The 22,819-nt window shown below is 46.5% G+C and overlaps 1 protein-coding gene across 2 annotated transcripts in view; it reads left to right on the top strand.

The window, feature by feature from the left end:
- Window positions 1-22,819, top strand: part of SLCO3A1 (solute carrier organic anion transporter family member 3A1) — a 337,444-nt gene that overhangs the window by 282,779 nt on the left and 31,846 nt on the right. For both annotated transcript variants that reach the window (XM_081226813.1, XM_081226812.1), the window contains exons 5-7: window positions 9,230-9,394; window positions 14,657-14,855; window positions 15,992-16,130. In XM_081226813.1, coding sequence (XP_081082939.1) covers window positions 9,230-9,394; window positions 14,657-14,855; window positions 15,992-16,130 — 503 coding nt within the window. The remainder of the gene's footprint in view (window positions 1-9,229; window positions 9,395-14,656; window positions 14,856-15,991; window positions 16,131-22,819) is intronic.

The following is a 22,819-nucleotide window of genomic DNA, read 5'->3' as shown; positions in this document are numbered from 1 at the left end:
AGGAGGGAAGAAACTAGAAGACAGCATTTCCCAACGGGAGTTCCTTGGAACCTGAGTCCTCTGAGATGCTCAGAGAAAAACAAATCAATGATAACCAGGAGTAGTGGTTACATGGCCAAATAAGTTGGGAAACCATATGTATACTATGATGCTCTTGGAGAGTCATAGAATATGTTTGTGTTAAAGGCTCTGAGAAGGCCACCTCTGAGGCCAGCTGGCTGACTTTGCTTTAGTCTATATTTCTCAGACTTATGGGATCCCAGGACTCTTTTATTCATGCTAACTCTTCCGGCACTTATGAAGTGTTGCTATGATACAGGATAGAAGGTGGCAAGGATTATGGGAGGTTCAAAGGGATATAGTGAGGACCACAGAGGGAGGATTTGAAGACAGGTGCGTGAAGGGTGCATCATTTCAGCCTGATCTTGAAGGACGAGCAGGATTCCCATGGATGGAGGGGAGGGCAAAGGCTTCCGGGCTGGCATACCTGAGATGTGCATGGAAGAGAGACATCTGGTTTTGGGAAGAGGATTTAGGGAAGGTCATGATAGAAGGCAGGCTGGTCTCAGCTTCCACATCCAGCAGAGTTCCTGGGATCCAAAGCTGCCCAGTAAGTCTTTGGTAAAATTATGAATGAATTATTGAGGGCCTTCTCATTACCCTTCTAACGAGACTGGACTTTATTTTATGAGCCATTGTTTCCCAACTGGGGATTTGAGTCAGCATTGCATGTGGGCTTTCTTGAAACACACATATTCAGGGGCCGCATCCCTACAAGTTATGATTCTCTGAGTCTGTGGTGGGGAAGGGGGATGGGAAAGAGGTGACCCAGGCATCTGGGTGTCTTTAAAGCTCCCCAGAAGATTCTAAGTGAGCTCCCAATAGAAAACAAATGTCAGAGCTGGTGGGGGTCCCTTGAGGGGTCTCCACCAGGGGCTAATTTCTCTGCAGTTGCATATAAGATAAAATGGGGGAGGTGACCCACTGATGAAATAAGCTTGGGACAGTCTGTGACATGACTCTTGGAGGTTGACATTAGCATATTGAAGGCTCTGAGAAGACCTGCTATAAACCCAGCACTTCCGGAAGTAGCATTAGGAAGCCTAGGTTTAGAGATGGGCACGTACGTGAGCTTGGGTGCTTGGCTTCACCGTTTCTTTTCTGGACATTGCTGTTTCTCTTTCCAGACTTCCCAGGAATGAATTCTCCCATCGTTAGCATTTTTGTGAATGTCAGACGCAGTGAGCCTGGCCACCACTGAGGTGGGGTGCCCTGCTCCCAGAGAAGGTTCTAGGGGCTGGCGTGAAGTTATAAAAGTGGCCGTTCGCTTACAGGAGACTCTTGATTTCCTTAGTCATTTTCTGTCTGTGGCCAACATGGAAAGATGCAGTACTGGGGTCTGAATAAGAGCCTGCTGCTTCCCAAGCTCCTTCCTCCACCTCTGAAATATGTGGAGATCATGTTTCTGACTTCACACTGCTGATGCCAGGAAATGACTGGGATGACCCCTAGGCATGCCACTGTGGACACTTAGTTCTTGCTTTAAACTGACTGGTGGGCAACCACACTGCTCCTCCTTGGTGTGGCTGTAAGGAGGTGGTGACTTTTCAAGAATCAGTGGAATTGATGGGCTCTGGGTTGTCCTAACCGATCCACACTCATCTGACACTTGGGTCTCGCTGTAGATGCTCGTTTCCTGTGCTGATGGCTTCTTGTTTGTTCTTTCAAACCGCGACCTTCTCCATCCAAGGGAGGTGTTACTGTCTGCCTATTACCTTACTGAAGATGGGCAGACAGAAGCCTGGTAGTTACTGCTTTCAAAGTTAGCCGTGAGAGGGTGCTAGAAGCTCCCCTGGATGCCCCAGGCAGAGATTAGGGGATAGGCTCCTCTATAGTGATGAGGCCACAGGGGGCCCAAGGCTGCTGGTCTGGGACCAAGTTCATGGTAGGCGCTTGCTTCCGGGAGGCACCACGGGCCTCCCCTCCCACTGGGATTTCCCCCACCCCTACCTACTCAAGGGATGGTTTGGGCACCTCCAGAATCAGTGATGGAAATGACCGTATTGGCTAATTATTCTCACAGCCCATGAATCTGCGGAACATCATGGATGGTGTGATCATAAATTGGTCTCTGTTTCTACAGCTAATGTTCCTTAAGAGACTATGACAGTTACCTTTCAAGGCTATGCAATTCATTTGTTTCTTTATTGGATTCTTTAATCTACTTTGCACGTATTAAGCATCTGCTCTTACCAGGCACGATGCCCATGTCTGGGGATGGAGCTGCTCCACCTCTGCTCTACCTGAGAGCACCTGGCTCCTCCTATGAGACAGATGGGAGGACCCAGACAAGGGCATCCAGTGGGGTCGGTGGTGCCGGGATGACAGCCTGCCCTGGGCGTGTGGGAACCAACTTGGTGGCTGGTGAACATTCACGCTACCCCATGAAACTTCATTTTTCCCAGGATTCGCTCTACCTTGGCTTCACTCTTGTGCCTCCATGATGGTGTGCTTTTTGCACTCCATTATTTCTTCCTTCCTCTTTCTTTTTTTTTTTTTTGGTCATGACTTGAATACTGTTATTTATCTCACCCAGATCCCCCCACCTCTGTTCTCTTCTGGTCATGGGTCTCCTATGTTGGGAAGCACTTCATGGTGGCTCACCTTTTAGGAAAGTACTTTTCTGTTGATTCGAGGCCCCACCCAGAAACCTGAAGATTTAGAGATGAGTCCCAGAGTACAGGCAGAACTGAGTTCAAATCCACCCTCCTTCGCTTCTCTGTTTTGCATTCTGGATGCGGACTGTTGGGTTTCAGCCTCTCAAGGGAGCCTTGGTTTCCTTGGGTCTAAAATGAGGATGGTAGGACCACCCCCTATTGTAATAGTTGTGAGAGTTAAAAATGAGAAACCTTGCCATGGTGCCCATCCAACACTGGTTGCGAGGCAGGCTTTGGTGGTCATTGTCATGATTCCTGAGCAGTTGCGTAGACTGGCTCCATCTCCCATCTTGGGAGATGTTAACCATGCTATATTGACAGCAGTGTTATTAAAGAGAAAGAAAGTCAAGGCCAACTTCAGTAGAGAGACTGAAGGAAGAGAGATCTGAGGGTCAAGGGGAGTATAACTGAGCCCCACGTTGAGCACTTCCCAGAGTACCTCCAGTTCCCAGGAAGGGCAGTGGACAAGGACTTGTGCCTCCTGACCCCCTGACCTGCTGAACAGCCCCCTGAAGAAGGGGGTTCTTCTTGGAAAGCCCTTGGCTCCCAGGAGCTCAGTTCATCTGCTCCAGTCTCTTCCCCACTCTACTCATCACATCTGATCACATAGGCATTCCTGTAGTAAGCCTGATGTCCTCCTCCCAGCCCAAGGGCTCTCTCCCTAACATAGCCAAGGATTACTTCTATTATATTGATTACTATTAATCCTATCGGACTCTTTTTTACTGAAGTATAGTTGACTTACAATATGGTGTTAGTTTCAGATGTACGGAAAAGTGATTGTTATGCATATATATATATATATATGTATATATATATATTCTTTTTTTCTATTCTTTTCCATTGTAGTATATTACAGGATATTGAATACAGTTCCCTGTGCTATACAGTAAATCTTTGCCATTAATCCCATCAGACTCTTACCTGTACTCTAGACTAGAAACCCTGGGCCACATGCTTTACATGCAGTGGGTCTCATTTCATGTTTGTGGCAATCCATGGGATGGAGTCATGTGCTCTGGCCAGTCTTGAAGCCAGAATTCAAATCCCAATGACCTGGCTCCTCAGACCAGGTTCTTAGCCATTATTTTATACAACCTTATTCAGTGAAACCTTTTCTGTGGTACAGGGCTCTTCTGTAGGCTATCCAATCCTTTCTTTCATTCCTCTGTCCCCCTCCCTTCCTTTCCTACTTCTCTGCCTTCAAACGACATGGACTAAGCCCTTAGTCATGTCAGATCTGTTCATTTTCCCTGACCCCAGTGGGAATGTTTTATTATTCTTCATTCTAAGAATTAAGCTGCAGCTTGATTACCAGGGGCAGCCTGCATGCTTAGTCCTCAAGCCAACATCAGCACCCCTCAGAACCCAGACCAGAACAGCACAATGGTTATAAGCACACGGTGTGGCAGCAGGTGCCAGGGTGTGAGTTTCTGCTTTGCTTCCTTAACCATGGGGCCGCTGTCTGCCTCAGTCTTCTCATATGTAAATGGAGGATTTTAATCATCCCAGGAACACAGTTTGTTGTGAGGATCATGCGAGTGGATGTGTAAGCAGTTAGAATGGTACTTGGCACACAGGAAATGCTCTGTCAGGGTTAATCCTCACGACTTCTCTAAATCTGCCTTTCTCCCTCTTAGAGAACCCACAATTTTCCAAGAAACTCCATCCTACAGGACTGCCTTCCAAAAACTAGCAGTAGCAAACTTGTTTTCCCTGGAGATCACTCCCCTGCCACTCTTCCCAACTTCGTACCATTCCTCTAGTAGCATCACCATGCTCCTGATGAGAGGTGAAAAGGTTTCCCTAGCTGTGAGGCTGCATGGTACAAGCCCGCCTGCCTCCTACCCCAGCTCCCAACTTCTGAGGCTAAATCAGAAGGTGAGAAGCAAATAGCTCTGGGAGACTGTAGGTGTTTGGTAGCCTGGTGTGGCCTTGGTTCACCAATTTCTATTTGTCTGGGCCACCTCATTAGCTACAGCCACCTTGGAAAGTTAGCATTTTATGGGCTTAACAATCCATTTGCATGAAAAAGCTTGGAACACTGGGATAGCCCTAGGATCAAGCTAATTAATACTCCTTTTCATATTGGGGCTTTGGAGGGTAGATTGAACCTTTGAAAAGGAATCTTCTTTGACAGTACTACAAGTCATTGCAATAAAACCCAGAATGGGGGGAAGAAACTGGGAGGAAAATAGCTGAACACAAGAGGAAGCTGTCATTTCTGGAGGCGAATTGGCTGGGTTTAGGTGGAAAAAAGAAGGCTCTTCATGCAGATGAGGCCCACTGAGTCTTCCCTGGGCCTTCAGCCAGATAATTCTCAAACTTAATGATTTTCACATCTAATCCAAGGCAAAATTAGGCATTAGATATTAAAACAAAATCAGGCAGCCTCCTATCTTGACAAGGAATCCTTCCAACTGAAATGGAATTATCTCTGGAATAATTAAAATGCTTGCTGAAGTATGAAAACGTTCCATTAGCTGGAGTTGCCTTTGTTGAAAAGTGCCCTCGTCATCCCCAAATAAACCACGATGGCCATGATCAAGGACAAGGAGGTACTGAGGCCCAAATAGTTAATGTGATCAAACTCAACTCCTCATTGGCATCATTTCTGAGCCAGAGAACATAGTTCCTACTTGGAGGATGCTGGTGGTGTCAGCTCAGCAGCAGTTTTATTTTCAAGCAAGTGTGGCTGTGGTGCTTTCTCCTACTGAAATCCCCAGATCTAAAGAGTCTGCACCGTAACAAAGAAAATGAAGCCTACAATAAAAGTATGGTACAGGATGGTTTTCCTAAAATGTCCCCAACGTGCTGTTTGTCAACAGTGTTTCCAAAGTTTAAATATCTTAATGCCAAAAGACTACAATGTTGGAACAACAGTGTTATTACCCACCAAAACATGAATAGTTGGGGGCTTTCAAATTCATTTATTACAAGAAGTGCTGTGGTTGCCCATGTAATCCATACCACTCTTTGTGAAGCTTGGTGTTTTGTGACATAATCAACCAGTCCCTTGTCACAGGTACATTACACCATCACAATGTGCCAAACACTATAGCAAATCAGCCTTCACTTATTAGCAGTGATTTATGATGATGGAGTCTTAACATCCAAGGGTTTTTGTTTATGAAGACAAATACTTCATTACCTTTTGTTTATGCCCAATGTATTCATCTTCTATATTTGTCAAACAGTACACATTTCTGAACATTACACAGTCAACATTCTCTAAATACAATACTTAATAATGTGAATTTAACAAAGAAAAATTTTCCAACATTTAAACATAGATTTTATTTATTTATTATTTATTTCAAAATTTATTACTTATTTTATTTATTTTATTTTTGGCTGCATTGCGTCTTCATTCCTGTGCGCAGGCTTTCTCTAGCTGTGGCAAGCGAGGGCTACTCCTTGTTGCGGTGTGCAGGCTTCTCATCACAGTGCCTTCTCTTGTTGCGGAGCACGGGCTCTAGGCGTGCGGGCTTCAGTAGTTGTGGCACATGGGCTTAGTTGCTCTGCAGCATGTGGGATCTTCCCGGACCAGGGCTCGAACCCATGTCCTCTGCATTGGCAGGCAGATTCTTAACCCCTGCGCCACCAGGGAAGCCCCTAAACATAGATTTTAAGTGTAACCTCTTCTAGACAAATATTTGAGATGACATTTCTAAAAAAGTCAGATTATTATAAATGCTCGAAACCCTGTAAAAAATGAACAGAACACACGCATAAAGGCCAGTCCCTTGCAATAAAGCAGGTATAAATATATAAATACTATGGATTTAAAGTTGTTTTCTCACCATCTTTATTCTTATTCCTACCATTTTTAAAGTTTTTGTTTTATTTTGTGCATGTGTGCACCTGCATTTAATCCAAGAGTTACCTTCCTAAGATTTTAGTAGTTTAACGAGAAACCACCGTGGAACAGCTGAGGCCACCAGCTCTGGTTATTGTCTGGTTGTTTCTTGGTTGGGATACATAATCAGATTGCTCAGCCCACAGTGATTCTGAGCCTCCAATCATCTGGCTCAGTCCTTTTCCATAACTAAGTTCCTTTTAGTACGTCAAAGGATCCTTAAGTCCCTATCTTATATAGAGATTTTCATTTTTGAAACTTGGTATCTTTCCCAGAAATGATAAATTTTATGTTGTGTGTATCTGCCAGTTCCTGACCCATTGTTCTGTTATTTTGATTTATTGAGCTTGTCTGTTAACATTATTAAAAACTTATGTATCTCCTATTATTATTTTATTCTAATTAGTTGGGCCATTTAGAGGTTTCATCTCCTAGGAAATGAGATTGAGCCTATGTAATTAGCTCTCTTCTTTAGGACAGCTGGCTAATTCATCACCTTGGAATGCAGTGTTAGACACTGCTCACCTGTTTATTTTGTATGACCATGGGCACTGATTGGTTTTTCCTAGACTTGGAATAGTACTTGCTTCATCTGGGACTCTGTTTTATCTTTTTCTATTTACACAGGTGGAAACAAGTACACCACATGCCAAATGTTCCACATTATTATGAGTACAGCAGAACAGAGATCCCCTAACTTGTCCCCTAACTGGTACACCACTTTTACACATTTTTGCCTATTTCTTACCACCTGTACCGTTATTTACATAACTTTCTCTTTAAATAGCTTTAAATCTACTTGTTTTAACCTAGCATCATCTTAAGCTATGGTAGCTATGAAATCATGCATTTGATGTATTAGTTTTATTTTAGTTAACTTTTTTTTTTTTTTACTAAGTGCACGTCAAAATAATGGCATAAGTATTGAAATGATGGGGTTCTCCTGATACCCCCAGACCCCTTGCATACTGCCAGGATATGTCATCACTCCATAGCTGAGGAGATCTGGTCAAAGACCATGTACAAAGGATTCTAATGGCTGGAAAGAGCCAAATAATGTGATTACATTCAAAGGATTTTAAGAAACCCAAATCTCTCATTTGTAAAAGCACCACATTAAAAGGAAATCTGACTGGTTTATGAAACCACCTACTTTAGGAAAAACAGAGTATAATAAAATAAGATTGAAATGCATCACCTCAACAAAACCTGCTTTGGCTCCATTGGTAATTAAAGTGGTACACAAGCCACAAAGCACGTTTGCCCACCATCAGCTCTCATCTGAGCCCTGAGCATCAGGGCTGGGTGGGCAGCAGCTTCTAGGTTGCCTTGGGTGTTGAGGAAAGGCCACCTGAGGAATAAGGAAGAGATGGAGCAAAGATCTGGGTTCAGAGCGTTTAATGGAAGGAAGAGCCCTGGTGCAAAGGGCTGGGTGGGGAGGACCAGGTGCAGGTGGGGCTGGAGCAGAGGGTGGATGGAGCGTGATCAGAAGTGTGATCAGATATAGCCAAGGGGCAGACTGTGGGCTATCGTACCAAGTGTGGATTTTGGCCATGTGGAGTTTTGAGTAGGAAACTGATTTGAGCTGATCCCATTGACTACTGCATAGGGGAGGATTATATTGGATCAAGAGTGAAAACCAAGACCCTAGTCTTCCCCAAGTGAAAGCTCATGGAAGCTTGGCCAGGCGAATGTGGTTGTGAGAAGGAAGGTGGGGGGGGGGTGGAGGCTGGATTATATGTATTGTGTGTGTGTGTGTGTGTATGTGTGTATGCATATACATACACTATAATTTCATTTCTTTCTTGAAACTGTTAAGATGAAATATATTTTCTTAAAAGAATAGATACATGTATATGTATACCTGAATCACTTTGCTGTACACCTGAAACTGACACAACATTGTTGATCAACTATATTCCAATATAAAATTTAAAAAAAATAAGTTGCTGAAAAAAATGATTAAATATATTTTCTTAACACACACCATTATAAATATTCATCACAGGTATATTGATAATATATACTTAGATGTATTAATATAACATAATTAATACATTTATAATTATAATATGATTAAGTTATATTTTCCCTTTTGAGAAACAAACCCCAAACTCCTCTGTCTTTTTTTTGGCTGGAAATAACTTGTGATGGCTTATAAAATAGTGTTTCCAGTGTGCTGTTAAAAAAAAAAAAAAGCATGATGTAGTTTCTCCTGCTTTAGTAGTTGTCAGTTTAGTTGACAAAACATCAGCATAGGGCTTCCCTGGTGGCGCAGTGGTTGAGAGTCCGCCTGCCGATGCAGGGGACACGGGTTTGTGCCCCGGTCTGGGAGGATCCCACATGCCGCGGAGCGGCTGGGTCCGTGAGCCATGGCCGCTGAGCCTGCGCGTCCGGAGCCTGTGCTCCACAACGGGAGAGGCCACAACAGTGAGAGGCCCACGTACCACAAAAAAAAAAAAAAAAAAAATCAGCCTGTATTTTGAAGCCAGAGTTTTCACAATTATGGCTGACTTAACAGGTTATAGGCTTTGGCCTGAGCAACCAGGTGACTCCTGATGCTGTTTACTGAGATGGGTCAAATTGGGGCCTTGGGGGCAGAAGGCCTGGGAGTGCAGTGTGTGACCTTTGTCCTCTGCTTCTCTCCCTGCAGTGATCCCGAAGGTCACAAAGCACCTGCTCTCAAACCCTGTGTTTACCTGCATCATCCTGGCCGCCTGCATGGAGATTGCAGTGGTGGCTGGCTTCGCTGCCTTCTTGGGGAAGTATCTGGAGCAGCAATTTAACCTCACCACCTCTTCTGCCAACCAGCTGCTCGGTGAGTCCGTTTCTCAGCCTCCCAGGAGGGTAGAGAGAGACTGTCACTGCTTGTAATACTATAAGAATTGACTGAGACCAAACAGCCCAGACTGTGCTGCCCCTGCAGAAGCATATACATGTGGTCAGTGTGCAGAAGAATTTCCAAGTATTTTCTTGGAGTAAGATTTACTTGCCTGAGACAATTGCTAGAAGTACGTGATAATAAAGAGCTAAAATATAAAGTGTGCATAGGAAGCATTGTGACAGGCCAGGGAGTCTATAAATCGGTGTGAACTGGAGAATTGTGGGGGAGATGTGAGGAAGGAAGAGGGGAATCAAGATGGATCTTGAAAGTTTAGTAGGCTTTGGTCAAGAACATAAAAAAGCAAGAATATTCTTGGCAGCATAAAACCCACGGTCAGCAAATATAGAGGTTGGAAGCCATATGCTCCCCTCTATCCCTGTGCCCATGGCAGATGTAGTTAGTGGATCATGACACTCCTTCTCCCCAAGCTCAAGCGTGATCTTACCAGTCTTCTCAGCAGTAGACTACAGGAATCTGCTTCCAGTCCTTTGGAGCTGACATGCTAAAGAAAACCAGTTTGCCCTCATGAGAAGGAGCATTCCTTATATGCAGTAGGGAAAGTGGTCTCATGGCAGAGGAAGGAGAATGAAGGGTCGAGAATGACTTCCAGGTTTCTGGCTCAGACAAGGGGTGGTACCATTTGTGAAACCTGGAAATAGCAGAAAAGAATCAGATCTGTAGGGAAGGTTGTGAGATCAGAGTTGAAGTTGCTGAGTGTGAGATGGCCATGGTATAGCTACATGATGTCCTGTGCATGGTTGAGGGCTGAAGAAGAAGATGTGGGTTGCATCAGTTTGTGCATGGTAGTTGAGGACACAGGAGTGGAATTTGCAGAAGGAAAATGTGTAGAGTTAGAATAGAGGGGGTGAAACACTGCCCATAGGAAATACAGGAGGCCATAGAGAAGTTCAAGAAGCAACTCCTGAAAGAAATCCGTGGATCACGGGAGCCAAGGAAGAGATGATACCAAGAAGGAAGCTGTCAGCAGCATGAGTGCCCACGCGTGATGTGGCCTCACATGCCTCTGGTCCCTTCAACAACCAGGACATCTTTCAGGCTGTGTCAGGGCTGTGTCCATGAAACGGCAGCAGGGGAGCAGCCCACAAGAGGGAAGGAATAGCCAGGGACTGCAAGACACTTTCCCGAGCTTAGCGGTGGAGGGACGGAGAGAAGACATGGTGGGCAGTGTGTGTTGCAGTCAAGGGATTGGAGTAGTGACTGTGCTGTTGCTAAGAGACAGTTGCTATTGTGACAAGAAGGACTTGAGCAGGTGTGTAAGCAGAGGGGAAAGAACCAGCAGAGGCGATGTGCAGCAAAGAGAGGGAGTATGGTGCACAGCCCTTGACAGAAGAGCTCGTCTGTTCTGAAAGTGCAGAGAAGGAGAGAGACACAAGGATGGCCCCTGAGAATGTGACAGGTCCGACCTGGCAGTCGAGAGGGCTCCAGCCCCGTGGAATTATCTTCTCTGTTAAGTAGAAGTAGATCATGTCCTGAGAGAGATGGGCGAGGTGATACTTTCTGATCTTCTCCTTAGCATTTCCTTCACAAAATGGCCAATAAACCCCATGTAAAGGTGCTGACCCATCATGAGTCGTCAGGAAAACACATAATGAACACCACGATGAAATACTAGTCCATGTCTGCCAGACTGATAGTACCAAGTGTTGCTGAGGATGTGGAGCCACTGGAACTCTCATACACTGCTGGTGGGAGTGCACAATGGTACAAGCGCTTTGGAAAACTGTTTGGCAGTACCATGCAAACTAAAAGCATATGCTTACGCTGGGATCCAAGCATTCCACTTCTGGGCATAAATCCAACAGAAATGAGCGTTTAGGTCCACTCATTTATATATGCGTAGGTAACAGTATCCAAAACAGTTTTATACATAATAGCCCCAAACTGGAAACAACCCAAATATCTATCGATACTAGAATGGGCAAATAAATTATAGAATATTCATACAGTGAACAGTCATACAGCATGAGAAAGCAAGAGCTTGTATACGTGCCTCAATGTGGATGGATCTGACAGAGTTGAAAGACGTCAGACACAGAAGAGTACAGATTTATGAGTTAAAAAGAAGAAAAGTTGGGCCTCCCTGGTGGCGCAGTGGTTGAGAGTCCGCCTGCCGATGCAGGGGATACGGGTTCGTGCCCCGGTCTGGGAGGATCCCATATGCCGCGGAGCGGCTGGGCCCGTGAGCCATGGCCGCTGGGCCTGCGCATCCGGAGCCTGTGCTCCGCAACGGGAGAGGCCACAACAGTGAGAGGCCAGCGTACCGCAAAAAAAAAAAAAAAAAAAAAAAAGAAGAAAAGTTAATTGAAGTGATAGAGGCCAGAATGATAGTTACCCTTGAGGGTGGAGGGAATAGGGGCACCAGGGAGCCCCTGGGGCTGCTGGAAATGTTTTAATACCGGGGTGTATAAAGGGGCAAAAATTCATCAGTGTTCCCTTAAGCTTATGCACTTCACAGGACATAAGGGATCAAGTTAAAAAAAAATTAAAACCCTACCAGCAATGATGTGGCCAGATCCCAGCGCCTCTCCCTGGGAAAGCCTTGTGTTTTTCTTTTTTACTAATAACTCTCTACCGTCCACTGTTTGATAAGTATTTCTTCCAAGAGGTATTAGCAAGATGCAGTCAGCCCTTTAGTACCTGTCTGACAGAGATAGGGTAAAATGTGTCTCTCTATAATTAAAGTTATAACTTCTTCATTATACCTACAGTCTCTCAGGTTTTGCCCTCCAGCACCCAAAGAGTTTATCTCTCACTTCCTGATTTCTTTGCAGCAGCTCCTTACATTTTGATTACATTTGCTTCAAAGTTGGGGCTATGTTCTATTTCAGGACAGATTTCCAAAGTTTTCTATCAACAAACAAATCAGTAGTCTTCAGGGCAGAAGGTCAAAAACAATCTCACCTTCCTGCGCCTGTTTCTGTCCCAGGGACTCTGTCTGTTAGAGCACTTGCACAGGGAGACCCTCTCTCGCCATGTGGAGAAGCAGCCTGGTGGCCCATCTGTCGGTCCGTCCATCCGGCTGGCAGCCCAGGCAGGCAGAACACGTGCCCTCTCCCTGTGCCCTGCCCATAGCATCAGTCTATTGGCATGGACTCTGGAAGGCTGGCTGCAGGAGGGGCTGGCAGGGGGCCTTTAGGGGACAGAGAGAGGCAGCAGAAGCGTAAGGCAAGGCTCGTGTCCAAAAATGCTTCATCAGTAGCCCCCGCAGACCTAGGGGATGGACCCCTGCAGTCATCCTGGGCCATCAGCGCTGTCTCTGGGCCACCCACGAAGTCATCAGCAGATGGGGCAGAGTTCAGAAAAGAGCAACACAGATGATTAAGGGCTGATGACATTGATTTATGCGTGAAGATAAAAAGGACTCAATCTGCATAGGTTAAGTTAATGAGGATGGAGTTTGGGGGGAAGTTCTGATAACTGCCCGCATGCTAAGGCTGCACACACGTCAGGGAGGGAGAGGGAAGGCTGATGATGGCTTGCAGAAAAGGTGCCGAAAGCCTGTTATTGCCATAGTTACCATCATCACCAGGGGCCGCTCCCTGCTGCCTCTGACGGAAAATGGAACAAAATGCAACCTGCTCTCTGGGCGTGGGCGCTGGTCATCAGTATTCACTCACACAAATCCCATCTGCTCGCTGTTCCATTCATCTTGAAAATAATCCCCAAGCGCGCATTCTGTGCTGGGCACCGTGCTGGGCACAGGGAGCCGGGACTGAACAGGATGGAACGGTTCTTGTCCTCAGGGAAGCTGCATTTTAGGAGGGGGAGAGAGAACAAGAAACAAGAAAACCAGATACACCGGAGGCAGCTTCAGATACTGGGGAGAGCCATGCAAACAATAAAACAGGGCAAGAAACAGTAGGAAATCCCAAATGGGCTGCAGGACCACTCTAGACGGGGTGGTCTGGGAAGGCCTCCATGATGAGCATAGGGCCCAGCCAAGTAAAGATAGAGGGTAAGAATGTCCTAGAACAGGAAACAGCAAGTGCAGAGACTGGGGGCTTGAATGGATTTGGCCTATTCCAGGGAGAGAGAAGAGGAGGATTGGGCATAGTTGGGGGAGTGGTATGGCATGGGGTATAGACAGGCAAATAGGGGCGGGGTCCTGAGGATCATCTATACCAGGACGAGAGAGAACCAAGCACAGATCATCCAAGAGCATCAAATAATACAGAGATACTCTGTTTTTCAAAAAGTGTGACTTGTGCTATTTCCTTTGCAGAGCTCAGCCTCCCTGGTTGTTTTTCTCACCCGAATATTAAAATTAATTTGCATTCCTTTAGCACATACCAGCTGATTGATGTAGTCAGTTGACCTAGAGGTCTGTTGATTGGCAAGGCAGAGGCAGCCTAAACTGGAAAATTAGCCATGCACAATCTACACGGTAGATAAATGACACACAGTAATTTAAAGCTGAGTTTAGCTGAAGTGAATCAGAACAGAACAAAACCAAACAGGAGATTGGAACCCTAGGATCCTTTGGTCCTCCTAAGATGCCCTGAATCTCTGAGAATCAGAAATGACAGGTTTATGGTCCTGCTGCCTTGCAGATAGCTCTGTTTATAGGAAAGGGGAAAAAAATATATGCCAGTTACTCACCAGGAGCTACGAAACATATTGATTTGATTGATGCTGCTTCCTGAGAGGTCACGGGGCTGGTTAAAACACCGTCTCCACAGGCTGGTGAGTTCTGGGACCTTTGGTTAAAGAGCCTCCAGACCCTTCCTTGCCTGAAGAGTGGGAGAAAATCCCCAATTTGATCCCCTTTCCTTCACACCACCTGGAAAACGCACAGAGGGCACATCACTGCTCCCTGATGCTTTCCTCAAATGCGCGTGCGTGTTCCCAGCCGGTCTGACTTGTCTCTCGGTTGTTCCCACACCAGCTGGGTGTGTTTCCCACGAGGGTTCCCCACTTAGCATGCAAGGTGTATGACTTAGACTCCTAATCATTGAGTTTTTACGTGTCTGTCTTCCCCAATTTTCGTGAGCTCCTTGAAGGTAGAAATGAGGCCATTAACAGACACTTTGGGGCACAGTGGAGCAAGTGGCACCACAGTGGTGTCACAGGGAATCCTGTCCGTGCAGGGCTCAGCCTCGGGCCTGGCACCCAGTGTCTGCATTCATTGGCCCTTCTTCCCTGGCTAATGGTCCCCGCCCCTCTGCTCTCCTCCAGGGATGACTGCAATCCCATGTGCCTGTCTGGGCATCTTCCTGGGCGGTCTCCTGGTGAAGAAACTCAGCCTGTCTGCCCTCGGGGCCATTCGGATGGCCATGCTCGTCAACCTGGTGTCCACCGCTTGTTACGTCTCCTTCCTCTTCCTGGGCTGTGACACGGGCCCTGTGGCTGGGGTTACTGTTCCCTATGGAAACACGTAAGTTCCAGAAAGGTCTTGCCACCCCTGCCTGCCCAGGATGCCAGGACCCTCTCTCTGGGTTAGGTTAATGGAGCCAGCTTTGTCCCTAGTGACCATGAGCTGCGAAGTCGATGATGCCTCTGTCGATCTTCCTCCCAGGGTCGAAGAATCTATGTGAACCTTCTGGGCAGAGAGGGCTGACTTCCACTTAAAGGCTCTCTCCCAGGGCGGCCAAGGGAGCACTGGGGAGACAGTCAGACATTCACTCCCCAGAGGACTCAAATGCCTATTTTTGGCATTTGACTTTAGGAATGACGTGAAGATAGAAAATTAAAAATAAGTTTTATTTTAAACTTCAACTTAAAGTAAGAGACTTCAACAATTCCTTTTTTTTTTTTTTTTTTTTGGCCGCATGCATGGCATGAGGGATCTTAGTTCCCTGACCAGGGATCAAACCTACGCCCCCTGCAATGGAAGCACGGAGTCTTAACCACTGAATCACCAGGGAAGTCCCAACAATTCCTTAAGCCATCAGAATCTATCGTTAGACTCACATAGTAATTACAGGGTCTGAGCCATGGTAGGTATTGATAAGTGTGGGAGGGAGAGATGGAAGGGAAAAAAGGAGAGAAGAATGGAAAGAAGTTACCTCTTATAGGACAACTTATTTCCTAGTTATTATCCCAAGACTTTGAACTAAAGTCCAATCAGACTTGCCCTTAGAGGGAATTACAGAGAGTCCTTACATATCTGGTGCCAATAGCTGTCCCCTTTTCTACGTGAGACTCTGCAGCTGCCTTGTGAATCCAGTTTGGAGCATCAGGGCTGTAGCATGGTTGGCCTGCAGGGTACCAGTTCCTCTCCACACCAGCCTCCTCCTCTGAGCAGGCCACCAGGCCTTCTCATGGAGTTAAGTCAGGAGAAGTAGGGCTGGGCTTACCTGCCACCCTGCGAGGTCAGACAGGCAGAATGGGAGCACACGGGCAGAGGCAGCTTCTGTATATCCATGCACAGTCCAAGCACTGCTGACCCTCCTTCCCTGAACAATGACCACAGTGGCGACCATGACCACAGAGGGCAGAGGGCTATCACTGGGGGCATCCAACAGAAATTGACCTTTCTCTGATGGGTTCCACGTTTCCTGTCTTTTCCAGCTCATCACCTGGCTCGGCCCTGGACCCCTACTCGTCCTGCAATAAAAACTGTGAATGCCAAACGGATTCCTTCACTCCAGTGTGTGGAGCAGATGGCATCACCTACCTGTCTGCCTGCTTTGCTGGCTGCAACAGCACGGTATTGGTGATTTTCTGATGGGGTGGGATGGGGCAGGGGACTCAGACAGTTAAAGTAGCTTAAAACCCAAGGTCAAGGGCAAGAGTGGGCAACCACACGTGTCCCCTACTTTGTGTTCCTGCACTGTGAATTTATCTCAGCCTCTGCCCTGCTCTACTGGAGGATTCTCCATCAGCAGGATGGGAGGCCTGCCAGGCCATCCAGCTGCTTCTTGCTAAATCAAAGAGGTTTCCAAAAAGTGTTTTTGAGCAACTGAAAGTAAAAATTCAAAGGAAGCTCTGTGGAGCCAGAGGAAAAGATTGTGGTTCAAAGAACTCACAAAAGATATCAATGGAATGGGATGACTCTACAGGTAATGAGCTCCCCATCAACAAAAGTATGTGAAGAAAAGCCAGAAAGCCACTTATCAGGGAAGGCCTCTTCCAAACCTGAGGTTATGTGGCACTAATCCAACCTGTTCTCTGCTCAGTTTCCTTTGCCCTTTTCTTCTTAGCTAGATGCCTCCCACCTTTTTCCATCCTCCCACTATCATTTTTTTTTTTGGCTCTTTCCTTCTCAGCATGAATTATGCAGTTGGCCGTCAGCCTGCAGCTTTCCACATTCTCTGCATGAAAACTTGAGGCTAAGGGACTGCTCACCCAGTCCTGCTGATCCCACCTTGCAGGCGTCTCTTGCACCTGCCCTTCTCCTGCATCCACACCACCACTGCCCTGGTGCAGGTCCTCCTCATCTCTTGCTTAGACCAGTGTAGTAGTTGCCTCCCTGGCCTCACAACTCAGGATCACCCCCAGCTAGTCTGTCTTCTACACTGAAGCCAGAATAATATCTGTTATACTGCATAGGACCCTTTCTAATGCTACTGTCAGCTAGAAGATAAGATCTAGGCACTGAATTGGGTTTGTGTGTGTCTTCAGCACGTGCCTGTCCTCCGCCATGCTCTTCAGCTGTGCTTCCTTTCAGTTTGTGGTATTCAGCTTTCCCCATACAACATGTGTCTTTTCCTACTTCTCCCTCCAATTGGACAACTTCTACTCACCTGTCAATACCCTACTCAAATGCCCCCTGCTCTGTGATACGATCCCTGCCCTCCTTTATCTTTGGGGTTCTTGACCCTGCAGTCTTAGTACCTGTCTCTCCTGGAGGCACTTCTCTCATTTCACCTCAGTGATCTGTTTGTCATTTGCCCTGATCTGTGAGTTTCCTAAGTGAGAGCTGGCATCCACACATGCTCCATAAATGTCCAGAAATGTATAGATGGAAAGAAAGATAAGAAGGCTGAGTGGCTGCTTTCAAGGAACTTAGAGTTGAAATCATTTGTTTCCTCCCCTTTCCACATCCTGTATCTTTTGGGAGTAGCGATTTCTCCGAAGGAAGAAAAATTGATCATTTATTTTCATTTCCAAAGATCTCATTTTTCCTTGCATTTAACATTTAGATTCTTGGCCGGTTACTACCGTTTGTCTATAGAGAAAGTAAATCACCCTGGGGGGAGGGGAACTGATTTTTTAAATTAGATGGCATAGCAGTTTCTTCAAGTGAGAGGAAATGAATTTTTTAAAAGAGATGGGACCTTGAGAATGGTTAAAATAGAAATTCAAGCTATTCTTTTTCATGACAGCAATTTCATTAACATTTTAATGTCCAAAAAGTTATATTATAAATCAGTTTGGGTTACTGTGCTGTTATAAGAATGACATTGACTCCGTATAGTCTAGTGTCCTGAGACCAAAGCAGTCTATTCCAGAGCATTTTCTGACCAAAAAATAGTCTAGAAAAATCCATGTCTCCTGATCTTGCATGGACGAGAGTCTTATTGAATAAGAACCTAATCAGGCCTGGGTTTGCTTCTAGCTGCTGAAACAGCAAGCTGTGGAATGCAATTATCATCAGAGGGCAAGCTTCTCCGCTTCCCTCTGGACATAGGGTTTATTCCCCAGACACCTGCCTTTTCTTCACAGTACCGGAGGCCTCATGTTGTCTGCTGGGGTGCAGGCAAAGCAGAGAGGTGATATCCCCCCACAATTACAAGGCAGAGATTGAGAAAAACCCAGGGCTGGGGTGGGAATAACACTCCACCCCACGGAGGCAGATCTCTGGAGGCCCTGCCTTCCAATGGGTGGACGAGGGCTTTGCGGCCACAGAGCCACGTGTATCCTGGAAAGGGGCCTTTGTGATGGTCGAGCCCTAAAAACAACCACAACCATAAAACTTGCAACAGCAGCAAGTTTTTCCAAGAGCCGGTGCGGGCCAGGTGACGGGGCCTTCCACGTGTCCCTTGTGGCCCGTGGCAGCTTGGCCCAGAGTCAGAGGAATATCAGTATTTTGAGAAAATACCAAAACAGTGGATTAGATTCCTGGTACGTTTACTCCCTCCTCCTCTTCCTCTTCCTCTCTTGTCTCCAAGCTCCCCCAAAAAACTCTTCCACAGACTACAGTCTTCTTCATCTCTCTTCCCTCTTTCCCTTTTTTGTATTTATTCCTTCTGCATCCACTGGAGTCCTTTCCCAGTGTCAACGCAACCATTCTTTCACCTATACCCCCAGCCCCGCATATATTGGGTTGGCCCAAAAGTTCATTTGGTTCGTGAATACATTAAAGTTTTTGGTGAAAATGAAAAATATCTTTATTTTTAGTTAAAACCGAATGAACTTTTTGGCCAGCCCAATATCTCACTCATCCTTGTAACAACCTTGACAAGGAGGTGTTCTCCTTATTCCCTGATTACAGATTAGTCCCTTGCCCAAGGTCACGCAGAACATGGTGGCACTGGCGCGGGAACGCAGGGTCTGTCTGACGCCAATCCCAGTGTCTTCCTCTGACCCTGTGACTTCCCTCTTTAGGATCCCTACCTTTTTTCCACCAGAAAGAAGCTCTCCATGCACGCCCCCCGCAGTCAGGACATTGTGCCTTCACGATCTGGCCCTGCTGCCTTTCCAGCCTCAACCTCGCCCGCTCTGCCCACCTTCTGAGGAACCACTAGCTGTGTCAGACTTCTTGGGGTGCCCCCAGCACATCGAGTTCTCTCTTACCTCCAGATCTTTGTCCATGCTGTTTCTTTCATCAGGGCTAGTCTTCCCCTAAGCCCTTCACATCCCTAACACCTCCTTATGCGCAGCTGAGATGCCTCCTCCCACTTCCTCACTGCTTCCAGGGCTGCACTGGCACCCCTCCTGCAGAGGCCTCAGCACCTGCCCTCCCAGCAAGGCTCTTACTGTGGCCCCCTCCACTGGACTGAATGGTCCATGTTTGCCTGCGTCTCCATCACCAGTCCATCGCTAGGCTCCAGTATCCAGGGATGGGGTTCTGCTGTGGACCATTGCATTCCCAGTATTAGCCATGGCTCTGGATAAAGACCCCAGGCTTTCTGCACACCCGACTGGAGGTTCTATGCCAAGCTCAGCAAGCCCCAGGGTGCCATGGGCAGTAATACCACAACTGGCAGGCAGGTTGGTTGGCTGGTGCAGATTTCAATCCTAAACTCCTCTTGCATGCTCATCTCTCCCCGCTTGATAGCTTCCACCCAGACTTGTGAAAATTTCCCCTAACTTGATTAGGTGCGAATAAGTCACTGATGAAATCATTCTGATTATTAGGAGATCTGGTTCACATTAGCGGTTTCCTGATATTAGACTTCCCTTCCTGCCCTGCTTTGGGGTTTTGTTTTTCATTTTCTGATCTCATTTCTCCTTGAGTGATAGTGATGGAAGTTTCCAGAATTGCATTTAATATGCAATTTCTAATTCTTCTCATTGCATATGACCAGGAAGAGTGACGTAAAAGATAGCAAGTTAATTTTGTAAGCTTCCTTTGGCATGAATATATTGTCCAGATTGTTTCTGTACCTTTCACTCTCAGAAGTAATTATTCTAACAGAAAGCATGTTGGTAGCTGCTGATTGACTGCTGGAAGTTGTATCCTTTTGACTTACTGAATAATTGACTTAAAAAAAGCTTCTATCAGCCACCAATGGAATGTTGAAAATCAGTACGAGTCCAGCACAGCAGTTTGTAGGGGGCTAATGATAGACAACTAATCTGTTCCCCCATCCAGGCAACAAGGATTTATCGAGCGCCTGTTTGAGTAGAGCCCTGAGTAGGTGCTATGGTGGGGAGGGGAGGGGGCAGCCCCATTTTGGATGCGTGCAGGGTGCTCCTCGTTCAATATCATGGGTCTAGGTCCTGGGCTGCACATTAGAATTGCTTGGGAGCTTTGAAAACATGAGGCCTGAGGTCTAGCCTCAGAGATTCTGATTCCCTCTTTCTGGAGTGGGACCCTGCCATCAGTTTTTTTTTTTTTTTTTAAAGATTTAATTTATTTGTTTATTTATTTTTTGGCTGCATTAGGTCTTCATTGCTGTGTGCGGGCTTTCTCTAGTTGCGGCGAGCGGGGGCTACTCTTTGTGGCGGTACGTCATGGGCTTCTCATTGTGGTGGCTTCTCTTGTTGCGGAGCATGGGCTCTAGGTGCGTGGGCTTCAGTAGTTGTGGCACACGGCCTCAGTAGTTGTGGCTCGTGGGCTCTAGAGCGCAGGCTCAGTAGTTGTGGTGCACGGGCTTAATTGCTCTACCTGCCATCAGTTTTTTAAACACTCCCCCCCACACACACACAAGTGTTTTTGATATGTAACCAAGGTTGAGAACCACTGGGCGCTGTTGACAGTTTGGGCTGCATCATCCTTTGCTGTGGGACTAGAGGATGTTTAGCAGCATCCCTGGGGCTCTACCCACCAGATGCCAATAGCAGCACTACCCCCTGCACCCTCTGCCATTTGTGAAACCACCAATGCCTCCAGATAGTTCCATAGGTCCCTGGGCGGGGGGACAGAATACCCCCCAGTTGGGAACCACTGCTCTAGTCAAAGGAATGAGTTCTTAAAATTTTCTAGAAACAGGGCAGCATCTGAGCTGACACTGAGCATTCATCCTTCAGCCTCCTTTTCCATCTCACCATTATTGGGTTCACCCACTGTAGAAACCAAGCTGGAGGTTAGAGGTGCCATGTCGACATATTCCAGCAGAAGAAACAAACTGGTCGATTAAATGCCATATCTGCCAGCAGGGGTAACTACAATGGCTGAACCAAGGTTTAACAGCCTGGGTATTTCATATACAAATCTAGATTTCTGGCCTCTCTGAAAGGCCAGAAAGGTGGATGAGAATTAACATGGCACCTGCACCCTGATGGGGCAGCAGTTGGCTGGAGCTAAGAGGAGACTGACGCTTTAGACAAGACATTTGATCTCCACTTAACCACGGTCCCCACCACTGATCACCCCGGACACAGGACCATTTTTCTTTTCTGTTTCCTAATGGTCCCCAAAGGTCTGGAGTTTGCAAATCCTCTTGTATGGCCTGACCCCATTTGCCAGGAGTGATTTAAAAGTCTGTCCTCAGGGCTTCCCTGGTGGCGCAGTGGTTGGGAGTCCGCATGCCGGTGCAGGGGACACGGGTTCGTGCCCTGGTCCGGGAAGATCCCACATGCCGCGGAGCGGCTAGGCCCGTGAACCATGGCCGTTGAGCCTGCGCGTCCGGAGCCTGTACTCTGCAACGGGAGAGGCCACAACGGTGAGAGGCCCGTGTACCGCAAAAAAAAAAAAAAAAAAAAAAAAAAAAAGTCCTCATCCTGGTGATGGCTTGTCAGAGGGACTTGGGAATATTCTGAAGTCAAGCCCAATGAGGGTATTGCCACCCAGGGTATCTAATATATCTCAGGCCCTGGGCTGGACATTAGAAATATAGAGATGAATAAGGCAAGGAGATCGTATTTACTATAAGATGAGATGTAATATATTAATAGAGTTATGTTACAAGGGAACACCCAAAAGCAGCAGCTAATCAGGCCTTATATGTTTATAATATAGTATTAAGTGAAAAGAGCACATTATAGAACAATATCTAGATTATGATCCCTTTTAGTAAAGGAAAAGAAAAATCTAAATATTTGTATATCTCTGCATGGGAAAAGATTGGAAGGATAAGCCTGTTATATATAATGTTCACAGAACATTATCTCTGGCTAGGACTAAAAACTTCATTTTTATATATTTCTTTACATTTTTCTGTATATTTCTAAATAACCTAAAATGAACATGCATCCCTTTTCCAATAAGGAAAAACATTTGTATTAAAAAAAAAGATCCAGCATTAAAGGTTGGGTGGTTACAGTCTAATGGAAGGAAACAGGTATGTAGAGAAACTAGTGAACTTGGAGCCTTCTGCCTGCTTGGGTAGGAATTGGTTGGGGGGGGGCGGGGCTGGAAGGAGAGAGTGTGGATGTTATTTCCTGGAGGAGGAGCAGGGGCAGGGCCAGGCTTCATCCACGGAGAATGCGTGGGTGGTTGCCCGGTGGATAGGATGGAAGGACATCCCAGCATGGAATGTGTGTGAGCATGGAGTGGTGGGGAGGCTTGAACCTCGTGACAAGGGCAAGGCTTTGGTTTGGAGTCTGGAAGGAGGAAGGGAAAGGGAGGGGCCGGGTGTTCATTCTGAGCTGCAGCCACATCCTTCTCCTCCGTGCTTTGCCCACACTTTCCACCTGAGATGGCTGGAGCAAAGAGTAAGCCCGACGCTTCCCAAAGAACGGCCCTTTCCTTCCCCTCAGCAGGAGATAATTAAGGCTCTGACAGGATGCAGGTTACAGAGGTGAAGGGTGGACGGAGGTCTTGGTTTCATTGCAGGGTTTTTCTCCCTG

Source organism: Mesoplodon bidens, assembly GCF_964165515.1.
Source record: "Mesoplodon bidens genome assembly, chromosome: 3".
Lineage (NCBI taxonomy): Eukaryota > Metazoa > Chordata > Mammalia > Artiodactyla > Ziphiidae > Mesoplodon > Mesoplodon bidens.
Note: the sequence above shows the minus strand (reverse complement) of the source record. Positions and strands in the feature narration are given on the sequence as shown.